At 46.7% G+C, this 16,658-nt stretch overlaps 1 protein-coding gene across 2 annotated transcripts in view; it reads right to left on the reverse strand.

The window, feature by feature from the left end:
• Positions 1–16,658, reverse strand: part of LOC107997670 (protein jagged-1) — a 99,682-nt gene that overhangs the window by 35,561 nt on the left and 47,463 nt on the right. For both annotated transcript variants that reach the window (XM_017056428.3, XM_017056427.3), the window contains exon 2: positions 8,531–13,925. In XM_017056428.3, coding sequence (XP_016911917.1) covers positions 8,531–8,578 — 48 coding nt within the window. In that variant the 5' untranslated portion in view covers positions 8,579–13,925. The remainder of the gene's footprint in view (positions 1–8,530; positions 13,926–16,658) is intronic.

Consider the following 16,658-nt stretch of genomic DNA (forward strand, 5'->3'; position numbering starts at 1 on the left):
GGGATCCTCCCCTTCTCCCACTGTGTACACACAGCGGAACTCGACGCAATAATTTTCTGACCGTTCGCCCCACCGGCCGGTCGGAGATTAAATTTTTACCGTGGCGTGGCACACTACGATCGGCATTTTCTCAGCCGATTTGAGGAGTAATCGTTGCGTGGGTGTATCGTGTTTCCCCGTGGGAACAGTCATGGGAACTTGTCGCCGCTGCTAAAAACTAAAAAGGCAGGCTGTTCGATTATCGATCGAGCTTTTGTTGGCCCGGTCAAGGGTGGATGAAACACGATCGACGACCGGTGGGGAGGGGGGAGGGTGGATCATCCAGTTTCCTCAACCTGATCTACCTGATGGCGGGGATCGAACGTCTCGGCAAGCAAGGAGGACAGGTGTGAGTCAAGACACTCGGGCAGACGTTAGCCTCGCTCTATTGACTCGATACCCTTGCATGCTGCATCCAAAACTTCGTGCAACTCGCAGGTCTCTGAACTATAACCCCCCGCCTTTCGAAGACGATACCAAATTGTAATCGAACTGTTCGTTTATATATAGAAGGCTGTCGATGTCTCCATGTTGGTGGAAAAATAATTGGCTAAAAGCTAACGTTTTAAAAACGACGAAATCTACGAATTGTAAAAGAAAATTAAACGAATGATACGCGATCCCCCGTTCGACGAATTGAACAGGAAGAGATCGGAAATATCGGTGGACGAACGCCTCGTGATTCGGAACACAAATTTGCCGTCCAATTTTCTCTCGACTCGTTTTCTTCTCATCTTTTCGACTCGTTCGCACGTGAGGATCGATTGTTTTATCGATCGTGGGGCTGTTGAAAAGAGGGCGGCTTCCACGGTCTCTGATCAACCAGGCGATAGATCGTTTGCTCGATCAGCGACGATTACACGTTGCGTAAGTGCGTGGCGACAGTGACCGATATTGCGCTCGGTGCGACAATAAATTAAAACGGGTTTGTCCAAGTTGTTAAGATTGAAGCGTTTATCGAAGATCGATGATGACCGGTTCGGTCGACGTGAAAATGACGACGCTACGGCCAATTGATATTCGACGAGGGGACGACCAGCTGGTCGGCCGCTCCGTTGGAATTTTTTCGTAAATGCTACTCGATGGAGACAAAGGGGAATCGGAGCGGTATTGAGCGGTGTTCTACGTATTCGAACGATGTCTCTATTTTTCGTTGTCGAGCTATTGTTAGAAATTTCTAAGAACACGGCACAGAAAAAAATATTAAAGCTATGGAAATATTCCGGATCGAAATCGTCGTCTCTCTGCTATTAATTGGAAAAGAAAAATTGGAGCGTTTTTTACGAACCTTTTTTAATCTCGGATAAAATATCGGTGAAAGTGTTATTCGGGAAAATGAATACCGGGGAGGAAAAGGTGAAATAAGGCGTGTGAAAAGAGCGCTCTGTACGAGAATCGAAGTGGACAGGGGAATGTCGTCCGGAGTGAAATGCTTCTACCGTTCAAAAAAATGCTACCGCCTTAGCCAGGCCGGTTGCTACGTAACTCGTTGTCACGGTTTTGTCACCCGTTCCCGCGGACACCCGTGAAATTACAGCACTTCTGCTCTCAAACTTGATAAACGACGGCCAACGAGGTATGAAAAAGAATAGGCAACGATGAACGGTAACAGCCAGTTTAACCGCGGTAAACGCGACACCAGGCTTTGTCTTTAACTAGCCTAACATACCATGCCCTTTCCTTTCAATCTCCAATGCGATAAAAACTCCGACTTTTTAACGCGCGACTTATAAAATCGCTATTCCATCTCTATTACCTCGGTTAGCCACCAATCTTTTTTATCGCGTTAAAAAGGAGAAGCAAATTCGAAGTCGGAATATCGAAAGTTATTAGAAATTATTCTCAGGAACAATACCGTTTCCTATTTTTAAAAAGAAATTCAACTCGTGTAACACCTCGAATGTGTAACCTCCCGACCCTTTCCTTTCGTCAGGAAAAAAAAAAGAAAAGAAAAAAAAAAAGAAAAAGAAGGAAGAAAGAATCGGAGATGTTTACTTCCCTTCTCACGTGTTGACGAACGAACTTCATCCGCCCCAAAAACTTATCCCTGTTTATCACGAAATTACTCTCGAGTGGTGCGCGCCTCCTCGCCCGGTTCCCCGAACTCGTAAAACCCTTAACCACTTTCCCAGCCCCGCGGTCCTCCTCTCTTCATTCCTCGGCCACCGATGTCGAGGATGGCGGGAAGAGTCGGGCGGAGAAGAAGGACTCTCGGACACGCACCTGTGCGCCACCAGCCACCGTTCCAGCCAGCCCAGGCCAACAGAGCTTGCAGGATCACGCAGCAGCCGGTGTAACGCCGAGCCACGAGACCGTATTATCCGTCTATCTGGCGTAGAGCATCCGCCGGAGCATCCCGGAGCCCCGAGGCCCCGATTTTTATAGGAGGTTCGCGTGACCGCCAGGCTAAACGCTTCGCTTTAACCCGCTCCACCTCCCCCTCCGTATTTTCACCTCCTTCCCTCCCATCATCCCCTCCTCCCTTTCTCTTTCTCCACTCACGCGTACGTGTACAACCCCTCCTCTCCTGATCTTCTGGTGTTCAGCACGGGTCAGACGCTGGATCTCGGTGTCGTTCCAATAATTTATCCCTTCTTTTCTCTCTCTCTCCACATCTCCAACCGGCCGCCCTATTTGCATTCCCCCTTATTCACGGCGCGCTCCCATTCTCTCTCCTCCTCCACGGCTATCGAGCGTCGTCCTTGCGTCTCCACCTGTTCCACTGCGTCGTACGTCTTATTTATCATTTCCGCGTCACGCCACATCCACCGATATCTCTTTCCTTTCCCCCCTCCCTCGATATTCGTTTCACCTTCACCACGTAACTATTATCCAACTCCGCATCCCTGCAACTTCCTGCGAGACGGCGGCTGATAATTGGCCGCGGTGATAGCAAGAAGAGGAACGGCAAGAACGCGGTCGTATTCGTTGTATGGAAGCGTGTACGTGTGTATATGTATAGTTGAAGAGAGAGAGAGAGATAGGTTCCCAGGGTAAAAGCGGAAGCGGCGCGCTAATGCGCTAAACGGGTCGTCGTCGACCGCTGCGGGGCTTTTTCTCAACCCTTTCTCTCTCTCTCTCTCCACTTCCACAAGCTTTGATGGAGCTTCGCCTCTTTCACCTTGATGTGATTTACCGGGTGTTACGCACCACCCTGCAGTATTTTTCCGTTTTCGGATTATGATTACGGCGCACGATGGGATCGTTACTTTTATTAATTCGTAGCCTCGGGCTCGTCTCCTCGAGGAGGAAGAAGTTGTGATCCACGGTATTTGATAGGATATTTCTCCTTCTTCTTCTTCTTTTTTTCGCATAAGGGATGATTGATCGAGTTCGTACTTGCGGCGTAATAGAGTAATAGAGTTTTCCAGGCGGGATTCGGCTCGCCTCTCGTTTCTGGAAGAGGATTTCTTGATAACGGCGGTTAAGATGTTACGGGGCTCGTGTAAAAACCTGGTCGGGAGGAGAGAGAAGGAGAGAGAAATTTGCGCGCGAGAGTTGTACGCGAGAGCTAATTTTCCTCGACAGGGTTATTGAGTTCACTCCAATGAGTTTCATCCGCTGGCGTTGATTAATTACGCGCCAGTGTTCCTTTTTTTTGCGATCTTGCGAATGTCAATTTTCGTGTGAAAAAACCGTTCGTGTATAAATGTATCGAATGTTTTTTTTTTAAGCTCTTCACGCGAAAAAATATTTTATTATCGTCGATATTCTCTTCCCGGCTCGCGGTTCTACTCCGAAATGGAGCCTATTTAAAGATTCGTGACCTTCGCGATCAATTCAATATACGCTCTTATATTCTCGAGATCTAGGATCGTCCTTCAAATTTATTGCCGATTTTTTAACCGAGAAATCCCGTCCTATTTAATCGACGAACGGTGTATAACGAAACGTAAAAAGAATGAAAATACAGAGAAACTTTGAATCGACTCGACTCGAAGCTTCGATCTTTATTACCTGAATGATTTAAGAAAAAGAATTTCGATATAGGATTATTAATTCGTTCGAGACATGCGTTTAGATCCATCTACGGCCCGCGATACAGGCGTGACCGATCTTCCCTCCAATCTGTTTCTCCTCCACCGCTTGCTTTTTCTTCTTCCACGGGGAAGAAGCCGGCTCGATCCATCCTTCGTTCAAGCCTGGATAATTAAGACGCGCCGACGGTGGAGACGGTGGATGAATTATAATCGAGTCGGACCGAGAAAAATCCAAGACGTGTACGAGCGAGCGAGTGGAGATTTCGCGTGCACGATTCCACGGGCGCAGATCGATCTCTCGTTGCCGATCTCCATAACGGGGATTTACGATAATTGCACTCGAGCATCCCGTAGCAATTTCGATGATCGAATTCCACATTCGTGGGGGAGGAAATCGTGGTGGGCAAACCATCGTGTTGGAGGTGTATCGATACCTTCGATTACCATCTTTAAACTAATATAAACGCGTATCTGAGACAATTTCCCCTCATCATCCGAGTTAAATGGAGTGTAATGAATGATAATTCGCAACGATTCTTACTTGTCTCTTTAGATTAGAATTATCCTTTACTTTCTAAACTAAATTAACCTAGAAAAGAAAGCACATCGATTCAAAAATTTCAATAAATCCCAATAAATTAAGTTGTCGAATGAATTCTACTCCATCTCTCCATTCCATCCACGGTGACGATCGACGATATTAAATCGGGAGAAATTACCCAAGATTGCACGCACACACAGACACGAGGAGCAAAGTGACACGTTGGCCGCGAGTTGGATCGGCGAGGTATCGGTTTCTCGGAATACTTTTCGGCCGGAATACTTTTTTTTTTTTTTCAAACGGCAGCCATCTCGCGCGTTATAACGGTAATTCCGGCTCGGGCTGTAATTGAAAGAGAGCAGAAGCGGCGGTTAATTGCGCTAGGTCGAAATCATCCGGGAGGGGAAGCGCCGCTCTTCTTCGAAAGTCATTTGTGAAAGGGCCTCCCCTTTCTCATAACTCGCGCAGCTCCAAACTTTGGAGCCCCAATTACCCCCGAAATCTCGGCAGCGGGGTTGCATCCGAAGCATCGTTTTGGAGGCACCGTTTCGAGTGGTTGCGGAGGCTATGTTTAGCCGTCAACGAGATTGCGTTTCGCGAGCTCCCGTCGTCCAGTGTTTTTTCGAACAGTAAAAAAATCTTTCACTCCCTGGGATCTGGAAGCTGGCTCGGAAAGATTTCGAGTGGTCCCACCGTGTGGTATCCATCTTTCCTTCTTACTCGAGCCCTTATTACTCCAGAGAATATCGTCTCGAGAGAGGTTGTTGAGGTATTTAAACTTGTTGTTTACGAACTTCTCGTGCACGAGAAAGAGAAAGAAAGAGAGAATTTTGTTCGGTTTTGTGACAAAGAGGAATTGGATTTTATTTCTTTTTTTTTTTTCTCGAAGTGTAAGCTTCGACGGGTCACTTGTCGCAATTGTAATGTAATACGGTGACAATTTTATATCGTTGGACGCGTGTCACGAAATTGGAATGAGAAAAATTTCGTAATAAATTATTAGGTTGAATATCGTAGAACGTGTATATCTTTAAGTTAGATATTTCTTTCCGTTCCGTTTTTAAACAAACACTTTTCACTTTTACGCTAATTACGCCTTAAAACAATTAATTCCTTTTTTTGCAAAACACGTAATTCCCCCATTGAAAATAAATGAATTCCAATGCTTTGCATTACAAATGGCTCCTTTTTTTTTTTTTCTTTCTTTCTTTTATTAACGCCTTATGAATTTCTCGAAAGCGAACATCATTGTTACGTATGTTTTTATGAACGTTTTGATTCTATCTTGCTTTCACAAATTGCTAGTTAGATTACGCGTAATACTTCAATACTTATGTCAAGAATTTTAAAGCTTTCACGGCTACAACGGTTTACACAGCCGTTACTTATTCCAACTACTCGCTTCCACGTTCAATATGAATTATATCCAGACGTTTTGCCTGCATTGCAGCCAACGTATCCCCGTTGGTCATACGATACACCGACATTAGCCCAGTTATAATTCTCGCTTGTCTCTCGTATCCAGACGAATCAACATGTCTTCTCTAAAATAAAACGGATTAACAGAGGGGAAACAGACTAATTCCCTTTCGTAATTTCAAAAGCAACACTTTTCTCACACTCCACACTCACGCGGGATAACTGACGAGAAATAATTAAAAAAGAAACACAGCGGTAACAATCATTCCTGTTTCTCTTTCGATATTTATTCTGTCATTTATTCCTTCGCGAGGAATGCAACGCATTTTCTTATTGCAATCGTTTCGCTGCAACATATTTAACAACAAATCAAGAATCACGATTATAGCGAAATTGTATCTCGCGCAACAAGTTTCCAAAAATTTACCAATAATAATTTACGAAATAAATTACGACTCCACAATGTTATGTTTATCGATGGATTTCGTGGAAAAGAATCGCATTAGCGGGCAATCTCCGTCTTCGATCATCCCTATGGCGTACAAATGTACACGCAAAACGTACGCACAAACGCATGTAATAATAACCGAGCAGGGAGATACAAACAAGGGCCGTGCCCGATTACACCGATTCAACGTGTTACACATTTTTCGACCGGCCTGCACAATGGAGATACACGCGGCGCTGGAATAACTCTCCAGGAGAGGGAGGGTAAGAAAGGGAAGAGGAAGGGAGGGGGCGAGGATGCGTGGAGCGGATGATAAGTGTGGGTGAGGAGGAGGCGAGATCGGCGGGAAAAAAGGGCCGCGGTTGCACCGTGTATCCGCTTGATGAGAACAAGAAGCGGGAGGATGATGCTTTGGTGCCGCCCTCTTTATCCTCGCGCAACGACACGAAGAAGAAGAAGAGGAAGAAGAGGAGGAGGAGGAGGAGGAGGAGGAAGAAGAAGAAACTCGTCGTGAGACGAACCGTGCTGGGTTTGCAAGGCGTTTTACGTGGTGCGCGATGCAACCGAATGCAACCGGTTGCAAGTTTTACAATGTTTTTATAACGTGGATACTCGTTGTGACTCGTTTGTAAAATTCATTGGGTGGAAAAATTTGAGCGGGAGCAGCGATGGAGCCCGCAATGGAGATGTGGATGATTTCACATTGGCAAGTTTTAGTGCATCGTGACGTATCTTTAGAAAAGAAACTCGTGATTTGGATGGGAAACTTTGTTGGTGAAATGGAGAATATTAAATAAAAGAAAGAATATGTGGAGGAATATAACGATACAGAGGAGAAAGTAAATTATAGATAACGTATGTATTTGGAAAAAAATTCGAGGATGGAGATTTAAAGGCAGAGACGAAATGTGCACAGAGTGTATACGTGATATATATATATGTCTATACACTGTCCAGTCGACAGTCTTTACACGTTCATCGAATAATATTAGCGTCTAAGATAAGTTAATAAACCTCGTCCCAATGATTCATCGTTTCGAGCCGGCCGCTACTTATCTAATCGTTCCACTTTGCGACAGTTTGCGCTTCGTTCACCCTAATGCATGTAATTAATATGTAATCGTTTCTCCTTCTTCTTCTTCTTTTTTTTTTTTCTTCCGTTTATTTATATCTGGCATCGATACACAGTCGTGTTCGACTCACGACTGGTTTATCGATAATTACTAGGCTTATCTAGACTCGCGAACTTATCGTTCAGGATCGCCGAGTAATTGCTCCGTCTCTCGCGGTTTGATCCAAGTTAGCCATTTTTTTTTCCAAATGAGAAGCAATTTGATGGGAGATTAACGCATGGAACGTATAAACGTGCATTCTACCCTGTGTTTCTAATACGATTTATTAATAATTGTAGACTTTTCCTAGTCTTTTAAATAGAGACAAGAGTGTTTCGAAAATAATCCTGTTTAATTTTTCGATCGTTGGATCGATAAAACTCGTCCATTCTCTTATAAAAGGATTATTATTAGAATTTTATTTTTTTTTTTTAGATCTCTCGTTTTTTGGGAATATCTGTTCGGTCAAAAGAAGTCCAAGATTTTATATCTCCTTATAATAATTTGTGTAAGGTTTATAATAAGGTTTATAATTGCTCGATCGTATATCCTATCAACAGAATTTCGAAACGATTATTAATTTCATTTCCAAGTATTCCATACATCAAATCAATCTAACTAAAAATCCTAAGATTTCCGAGCAAAGGTCACATCGACGGAATATTCATAGGAAAAAGTCAACGAGACGAGACTTTCTCCAAAGTTAATCACCGGAAAGTTAATTTCCTGGCTCGTAAAAAAACTGGCAAATTATTAAATAGCTAAATAAATTAAATTATCTATAAATAAATTTTAAAATTTTTCGTAGATTTCTTTCAAAAGCTTGTTATTATGATGATGATTAATCAGCAAGATTTGATAGAGATTCGGCAAAGGTAAGAACGGAGGAGAGACAAGAAGACGTTCTCCGTCGGCACGGAGGTACATGCACGAGTGGAACACGGAAGAGGATCCGTTGTCGCGAATAGGGCAGATAAAGCGTACACGTTACCTGTATGAGGTGGGCAAGGAACAGGACGTAGGCGGCGGCCGCCCTCATGTCTTTCCTCGAGGAATCCCTCGACTACCGCATCACCATTCCCCCCGTGGGTCTCCTTCTCTAGCTCTTCTCCAGCTCCTCTCCTAACCAAAAATTTTCCAATCCAACGGAAATCCTTCCTGCGTAATCCTTTCCTATTTTATATGTTAATAAATACGTGCGCGTGCGTGTTTGTATATATATCCTTGTAATTCCAAGAGAGTTTGAAATCTATTCACTGTTCACAAGTTCACGAAACAATTATCGATTATCCCGCTCCCGTTTTCTTCTTCGATCGTTTAACACTTCACTTCTTCGATACTTTATTATTTACTTCCGGTCCGCGGCACACACTTATAAATACAAACCACTGATATATATATATATATATATCTCGTTGAATCTCACGGTTTTCCACTTCGTAAATATAATAACATTGAATCTCCCGTTGAAATTAACGATATTTTTTTCCGTCGAGGACACTATTCAATCACTGTTTAACACTTTTGTTTTATATATATATATATATACGTAACGATACGTGTGGGAGTAGCGTACTTGGGAATGTTTAGAAGAGGAAACTGAAAATATAATTGGATAGACGCGGGTAGAATGTAACGTGGGATATATCGATAGAGAGTCGGTTTTCTCGCGGTTCGGTTAGAGAGATCGAACTTTCTAACGAGGACGATCCAGGATGCGCGGGACGGGCCTCTCAAGATGTTTACGTGCACTCTCGCGTCGCGACAGGTACACCTTTCCCTCGTACGGTTGGCTTTGATCGTGCGATATCGGTAGGTCGTTACGATCCTCTTCGTTTTTCCTCCTCTCTCTGTCGGTTCCCTTCTCTCGGCCCGTTTCACCTCGATCAAAAGGTAATTAATCGAGGATGGAGCCGCGTTGTGTTCACGTGACGCGCGCAACTCGATAAACGCGTTCCTTCTTCTTCCTGGATCTTGGCACGGAACGACGATCGACCTCCTTTGCGCACTGCTCGAAATTATTTTCCAAAAGGCGCGCGAGGGAACGACACGTGATCGTTCGAGATCCGCCTTTTCTCTCTCCTTTCCTCTCTCGCCGGTAGCACGTGCTTATTCCACACCCCTGGAAATTGACGCGAAATATTTTTTACTCGATCGATCGAACCTCGGGCATCACCTCACTAGTTCAGTTCGATCGAACGAAATCCACTTTGCTGAATAAATCCAAAATCGAGTTTCATCCGATGGTCCACGATCTTCTTCGATCACGATTCCAATATCCCGTAATCCCGCAATCGACGAACTTTCGTACGAAATTCCACTCGAAATTCCACTCGAGGTCTCCTCTCTCTCTCTTCTCCCTCTCCTCCGAAGGGAGGAAGGAATCGCACCCCTCGTAACCCGCGCTGTGTACCTTCGAAACGCGGGCTGGTTTCGATAAACACACGCGTGTCGTCGAACTGTCGCGGTCGCCTCTGTCGCCAGATATCGGCGTGTGTCCCTCACCGAGAGGAACAGGTGTGTGGATCGCGGCACACGCGCGCGTGCCTCGTGCACGTACGCGCACCTTTCCACGATTCCACGCGTGTACGTGTGCCTGGCCAAGGCGTGCGTGCACGGCCACGTAAATCCACGTATATGCCGTTCTACCTGTGTACACGCGTACGCGTGTGTGTGTGTGCGCGCGCGCGATACACAGCTGTGTCGTGCACGCTGGAGCACGGAAACGCAGCACCTCCGCGGGGTACACGAGACGGTCGCTCCGGGGATACTGAGTCGGAGCCGCAGGCCGGCCTGCGGGCCTCCCCCCTCCCCCTCGCCAGACACACTCTCATTCGCTCTCACTCCCTACCCTTCGTCTCGGTTGCACCCAAGCCACCCGTCTCCTTCCCTCCTTCTTCACCCACGGACCCCTTCTTCCTACTACCACCTTCTCCGCCACCTCCACCGCGGGAGCATCCACGACTCCCACCACCGTCGCCGCTCTTCACCCCGACCCCTACGGATCTCCCTCTCTCTCTCTCTCTCTCCCTATAGTCCGCTCTTCTCTCGGTTGTACGTCCAGCGCGGCCGATCGTTCCTCTCCTCCTCGGTGTACACCCGGTGGATACGCTCGTGGTGCACGCACCGATCTCTCTAATCCTCATGGTCTGCCTCGGTGCGCAACGTTCGCCGCGGGATTGTGTAAGGGGGGGATGTACGTGCGTGTCGGCGCACACAGTTACGAGAGGGGAGAGATATTCCGTCTCTGTGCGGATTGCCTTTCCAGAGAACGGCGTTACACACGATCGTACACTTGCCGCGCCGTCGGGATGCTGGATATCCGCGGCGGCGGCCCGCTCGCGTATATCTTCACGATCGGTTTCATCGAGCGAGCCCTCGTAAACGGCGGCCACGTTGTGCATTCTCACCTAGGCGAGGGGATATCGAGTTCTCGTCGCACGACGAGCGTTCAACGTGGAAACACCGCGTGTCGAAAAAAACAGGTTCAATTTTCTTCGAGACCGCTCTTCCCTCCCTCCAGCCGATTAATGCGCGCGGTTACGCAAGAGGGGAGGAGGGTATAATGTGTAACGGAAAGGAGGGGATGAAAGGATCTCGGAAATTATGTATATTCCGGAAGAAGGATTTCGGGCGAATAATGAATAATGGATAAAGTGGCTGTCGCGTGTCCACCGTCATTATGTTTGGGAATCGTGGGATAGGAGAAAATGCCATCGGCGCTGATCGTCATTGAATTTCTGCCCCCGTATACAATGTTCCACGTAATTCCCGTGTCGAGTTATCGGGACGGGACGGAGGGACGGCCGGTTAAATGGCAATAAATTATCACCGGCAACTGGGCCTCTCCCCCGGACACTGCTCACCTCCTTTCTACTAGTCGCGTCTCGTACCCCGGCTGCGAGGCCAGTTGTTCCGGAACGATCCAGGAGAAACCGGGGGGTGATCCATCTCGTTCTCAAGTATACATTGTACCTCTCGAATCCGATCATTGACGGAATCGTTTCACGATTCCCGCTAATTTGAAAGTAAAATTTGAACGGGCCAAGTTGAATCCGCGAATGACATCCATGAAATCGTCTATGAAATTTTTTCTCCGTTTTTAACGCGCGTACAATGTGAAATTAATTCCCCGTTGCGCTCGATCGCGTTTAACCTAATTGCGACCATCTCCGTCCATATATTCTTCCCCCGTGGTGATCGAAATTAAATTTTCGCGATTCCTCCTCCCGGAGGAGCCCCGATCTCTTCCACTCGTTACACCCGGCGAGGTCAGCCTGTGAAAGAACCTGTATATGTATATATATATATATGCGGAGAGAGGAGACGATACGGCGCAACATCGAGGCGAGTCGTCTCTTCTTCCCTCTCCGTCTGGCCTGTTCTCCTCGCGCGGAGAATCTCTCGAGTCCACGATGGGTAGTAGCGTGCCAGTATGGTGCACCGTGGTCCACGGACGGATGGACGGATCTCCACGGACAGCCCGGTAGTAGTGGGATACTGGTCTAACTCTTCCATCTCCTTCCTTCCTTCTCTCGCTCGTAAGGCCCCCTTTTTGGTCCCTCTGTATATATACACACACACACGCACATATATGTGCGTCTCTTTCTCCCGCGGCCGCTCATCCTTCATCTTTTTCCCGTCTGCCTACCGCAGCCAGAGAGAAGAATATCCCATCTCTCCCCATCTCTTTCCACCGGCCTGTTGCTTTACTCTCGAGGGCCCCGAGGAGAGAAGTTAGCCAGCGGGCATCATGGTGGTGGCTACACTGCTGGCTTCTCGCGTCTCTCCAAGACTCGCAACTCCGAGAGTGTGTGCCCCCCCGCCCGAGGGTCAAGGAACTCCCTCGGGAACAGGTTCACCTCCTCCTCCTCCTCCCTCTACCCTGGTACCTACTACTACTGCTCCCCTCCCCCTCTCGTCCCTTCTTCTCCTCGTGCCATGGTCTTCTTCTTCCCTCCTCCCACCTTCTGCCGCCCTATGCCCCCTCCGGTCCGTACCTTAGGGTTTTACTTATTTTCTCTTATTACCGCTGGTGGGCATGTGGCCACGCTTAACACGCACTCACACATGCTCAGAGGACGAGCGCAGTCGGTGTACACGCTATCGGCGCCTTGGTCCAGCTCAGAGTCCCGTCAGTCTCTCCCTTCGTCCCCTTCCTGGGAGCCTCTTCTTCTTCTTCTTCTTCTTCTCCTTCTTCTTCTTCTTCTTCTTCTTCGCTGTTTTCACCTACTCGTTCCCTTCTCTTCTCTCTCTCTCTCGGCTCTCCTTAGGTACTCCAATATGTGAGCACATTATTACAGTCTCAACAGAGGCAAGAGCAAGCACCGCGGGTTTTCGAGGGGGTTACGCTCGGGATAGGGAAGGGGGGAGAGGGATGGGGCTGAAGCCATGGCGAAACGCGCTCCACCAACGTGGAGACTGAGAAAACGCGCGAGCGTTACACGCAAGGGTGTTTGGGTGAATCTCCGGGTTTCGAGTCGCAGATATATCTCTTCTTCTTTCTCGTTCGAGGCTTCGCCTCGTTCGGTCCTTCTCTTCTCTCTCTCTTTTTCTCTTTCTTTTTGTTTCTCTCACATCCTTGTGCCCGCTGTCCCAGGCGAACTACCTTCTCGTCAGATACCAGATTCCACCTGTGCTGCCTGTGATATCTTGCCCGGTGCTGCCATGCTCATCCGCCTTGTCCTCCTTGTTCTCTCCCTCGTGTCGTGAGATCCTCTCGAATTCGTCCACCCGCGGTTCTCTCTCTCTCTTCTTCTTTTTCGATTCTCCGCGACATTTTTCCTTCCATCGGATCGTGCAACTAATTCTTTTCCATTATTACGTAGCTCAAATTTTATAGTCACAATTATGGTACAATACGGCGACAATTGGATGAAAACTCTTAATTTGGCCAGTTCAAAAATTACCAATTATAATCGTGAAATTTGAACGGTATATCGCTCCTTTCTATACGGATTTTGGATAAGTTTCTTTCTTTTTCTTCGTATGCTTTTCTTTCATTTTTCTGATTACGCTCAATCTCGACCCGCGTTTCTTCAAACGCGTTTCCGGCTCATTTCCATTTCGATTATTCCTGCCAGGTATTATCCGTGGGTCGGTTAAGGCCTGCGCGAAATTAAGGCGTAATGGATACGCGACGGGGTACAAACCGCGCATACGTTGAAGGATTTTAATGATCTTTCTTCAGGTATTCGTCGGCCGGCTATAGATACCAGATTCCAGTTGGGCCGCCGCTTCGAAATCCGCGTCTTCTCGTCGTCGGGGCTTCGCGAGCACAGAGTTTCTTGCCTCTGGCTTCTACACACCGGCTGTCGTGAAATAGCCCTTCACTGTTGACGTTTCTGGAGGAACTCGTGAGAGTAATTTGACGGCGGTATTTAAAGCTAGAGGGGAGAGTCAGAGAAAGTTAGAGAGAATTTGGGAGGGAAAAGAAAAACGAAACGGAAAGAAATTGAAAGAACGTTCCAAGTTAATGAAATAATGGATAGATTGAATATTTAGAAAGGTCTTCAACGCTGTCCACGATTTTTAAAATATTTATCTTCTTTTCTTTATATTTGTTATAAATAAGTTAGAGAGAATAAGGGTAAAAAAGGTAATCGAACTCGCTGTTACGGACGGGAAAAGGAAAGGCGAGCGTGTGTAGTATAAAATTTCTCATTGGATGGTTGATCGATTCCCAACGGAATTTGCATGCGTATCACGAAGTCACGGTGTTCTTCCCGGTTCCGTTAACCGCGAACACACGTCAGTGTGTCCTTTTGACACGACACGTTAATTACTCCGCAATGAAATCGCGTTATCCGTTACGTAACCGCGAATTAAAAGCCGTCTTTGATTCGAAAATCGCGTTGTAATCCGCTCGAATGTGTAAGTATTCTGCAAAAAAAAAAAAAAAGAAAAAGAAAAAGAAAAAAAAAAGCCGCCGTAATTAGTATCGGTTCACTGGCAACGAACCACGCGATGAAAATACACAAAGAAAAAGAACTGTCGCTTATCTCGAATTCTTGCTCGCTCGTCGTTCAGATCAGTAAAATCGGTGATAATTAAAAAATCGAAGAACATCGGGAAAAAAGGAATCGAATCGAAGAAAAACCGTTTCTTTCTTCCGTCTTATTATCGAGTCACTCGCGATATATCGATTCTCGTTCGAGAGAACAGGAGGGGAGTATACAAAACGGAGGAATAATAGGCTTGTGTGTTCAACCGTTGTCGAGAGTCTTTCTATAAACATCTATGGGACTAATAACACGTCGAGTCTTCTTAGAGAAGATGGAAAAAAAAAAAAAAGAAAGAAATGGCAGGGAATGGAACGAACGAACGATCCTTCCGCGATCAACGGTGTATAATTTTTTTTTTCCTCTCTCCTTTGCCTATTGAACACCTCCTCGATGGGTGATCACGCGAGGACACCCGCGATTTCATGAATTAATAACGCGTGGCCCGGCTAAAAACGTGTTATTCAGCAAATTACACGTCCCTATCGCGCTCGCGCTAACTCCCGCCATGGGATTGGACATGGAGAGGCGATTCGTAGATGCTTAATTGTATTCGTGTCTGTGAAACACGTTCGACTGAAACGCGCTTGACACGCGTTTTAATGCGTACACTATCGTCCATAAGTATTTTCTTCTTTCGAGCTTTCGAGCAGAATGTCCAATTGCTTCGTTTACCTTTCGAGTAAATTTTTCTTTCTTCTTTTTTTCTATATAAATCGACGTGCAAAACTGTCAACTGTCCATACGTTTATCCGTCACGATAGAATCGAGATCTTCCTCCCATTATTAAATTCCTTCACTCATTATTTATTAATGAAAAATTAAGAAAGAAAGAAAAGAGCGACAAAAGGTATCTTTAACGATTAACGCAATTGAACGATATAATAATAAAGCACATTATGAAAACGTTTCACAACAATTGCACGCCCGAATACTTTTCGCTCCCACTGTACCCAAATATTCGTACGTAAGTACATATTGCTTACATTACGCGCACAACTCGATATCGGACGAGTCTCTAATTCGCCCATCGAAGCGAGAGAGAAAGATACGCGATCGATCTCGAGGGGAGAGCGGAAGGAAGGATGGATCAATCGTCGTCCATTCCGTACCGTTAACTCACCGACGCCGATTCTTCGATAAAACGATCGAAAGATACGTACACAAGACGCACAAGACGGACGTATCAAAGCGGAGAGAGTTTTAGATTTATCGTTGTGACGTGTTCGCGCGCTGTTCCCTCGCGATAACCGATCCAAGAAAAATCGACTAGGGGGCCGTGGTTAATGCGCGGCGTGTAAAAAAAAAGAAAGGAAGGAAGAAAGAAAGAAGAAGAAGGAAAAAGAAAGCCACTTTATTATTGGGTGGTCGGGTTCGAGGCGTGTTCCGAAAGGGGGTCTGCGAGCGTAATGCGCGCGACCAGAGGGGCGACACGAGGGATTTCAGGGTGATGGGGAGGGGGTGGAAAAAAATTTGTAATTACACGGCCGATCACCGAACTTTCTTCCGCGGTGCGTTCGTCGTTAAACGGGGCGGGACACGGACGTTTGCTCGCCAATAATCGAATCATCGTCGATGACGTATCGACCGACCATGGTGGACGCCGGGATACGGCGCGTGATCGTTCAATTTTCTGGCGGGTCCAGTGTTGGCCAGTCATCGCCGGGTGACCGGCAACATCGCGGCAGCGGGTCGCGAGCAGGCGGTTTCGAGAGCAGCAGGTATAAGCGATAAGACCTGGGTCGGGTTAATTAATGGGAAAAGAAAAGGGGCGAGAGATAAGGGGAGGGGGAGGAGGAGGAGGAGAATGGTTTCGTGGTGCGTGCGTGATTTCGCGTGACGTGGGGAGGGGAGACCTGCTGTTCGTGGCACACGGTTCAGGAAGGCCACGTGTTGTATGCATATATTGTGCTCGTTAAACGAAAATAATCGGAGGCAGGATCGGAGTAAAAACTCCGGGTAAAGAGAAAGAGAGCTAATCTAATCTTGCGAGCCTCGACTTGAAGGCTGGGATGGGCCGGTTGCTAGTTTCAGGGGGCTCGATCATTAGGAAGTACGGATATATTCTTCGTTATCTGTACTTGTGCTTTCAGGTGTGTATACCTGCTCTCCGTGGAA

The sequence above is a fragment of the Apis cerana genome, linkage group LG5 (assembly GCF_029169275.1).
Source record: "Apis cerana isolate GH-2021 linkage group LG5, AcerK_1.0, whole genome shotgun sequence".
NCBI lineage: Eukaryota > Metazoa > Arthropoda > Insecta > Hymenoptera > Apidae > Apis > Apis cerana.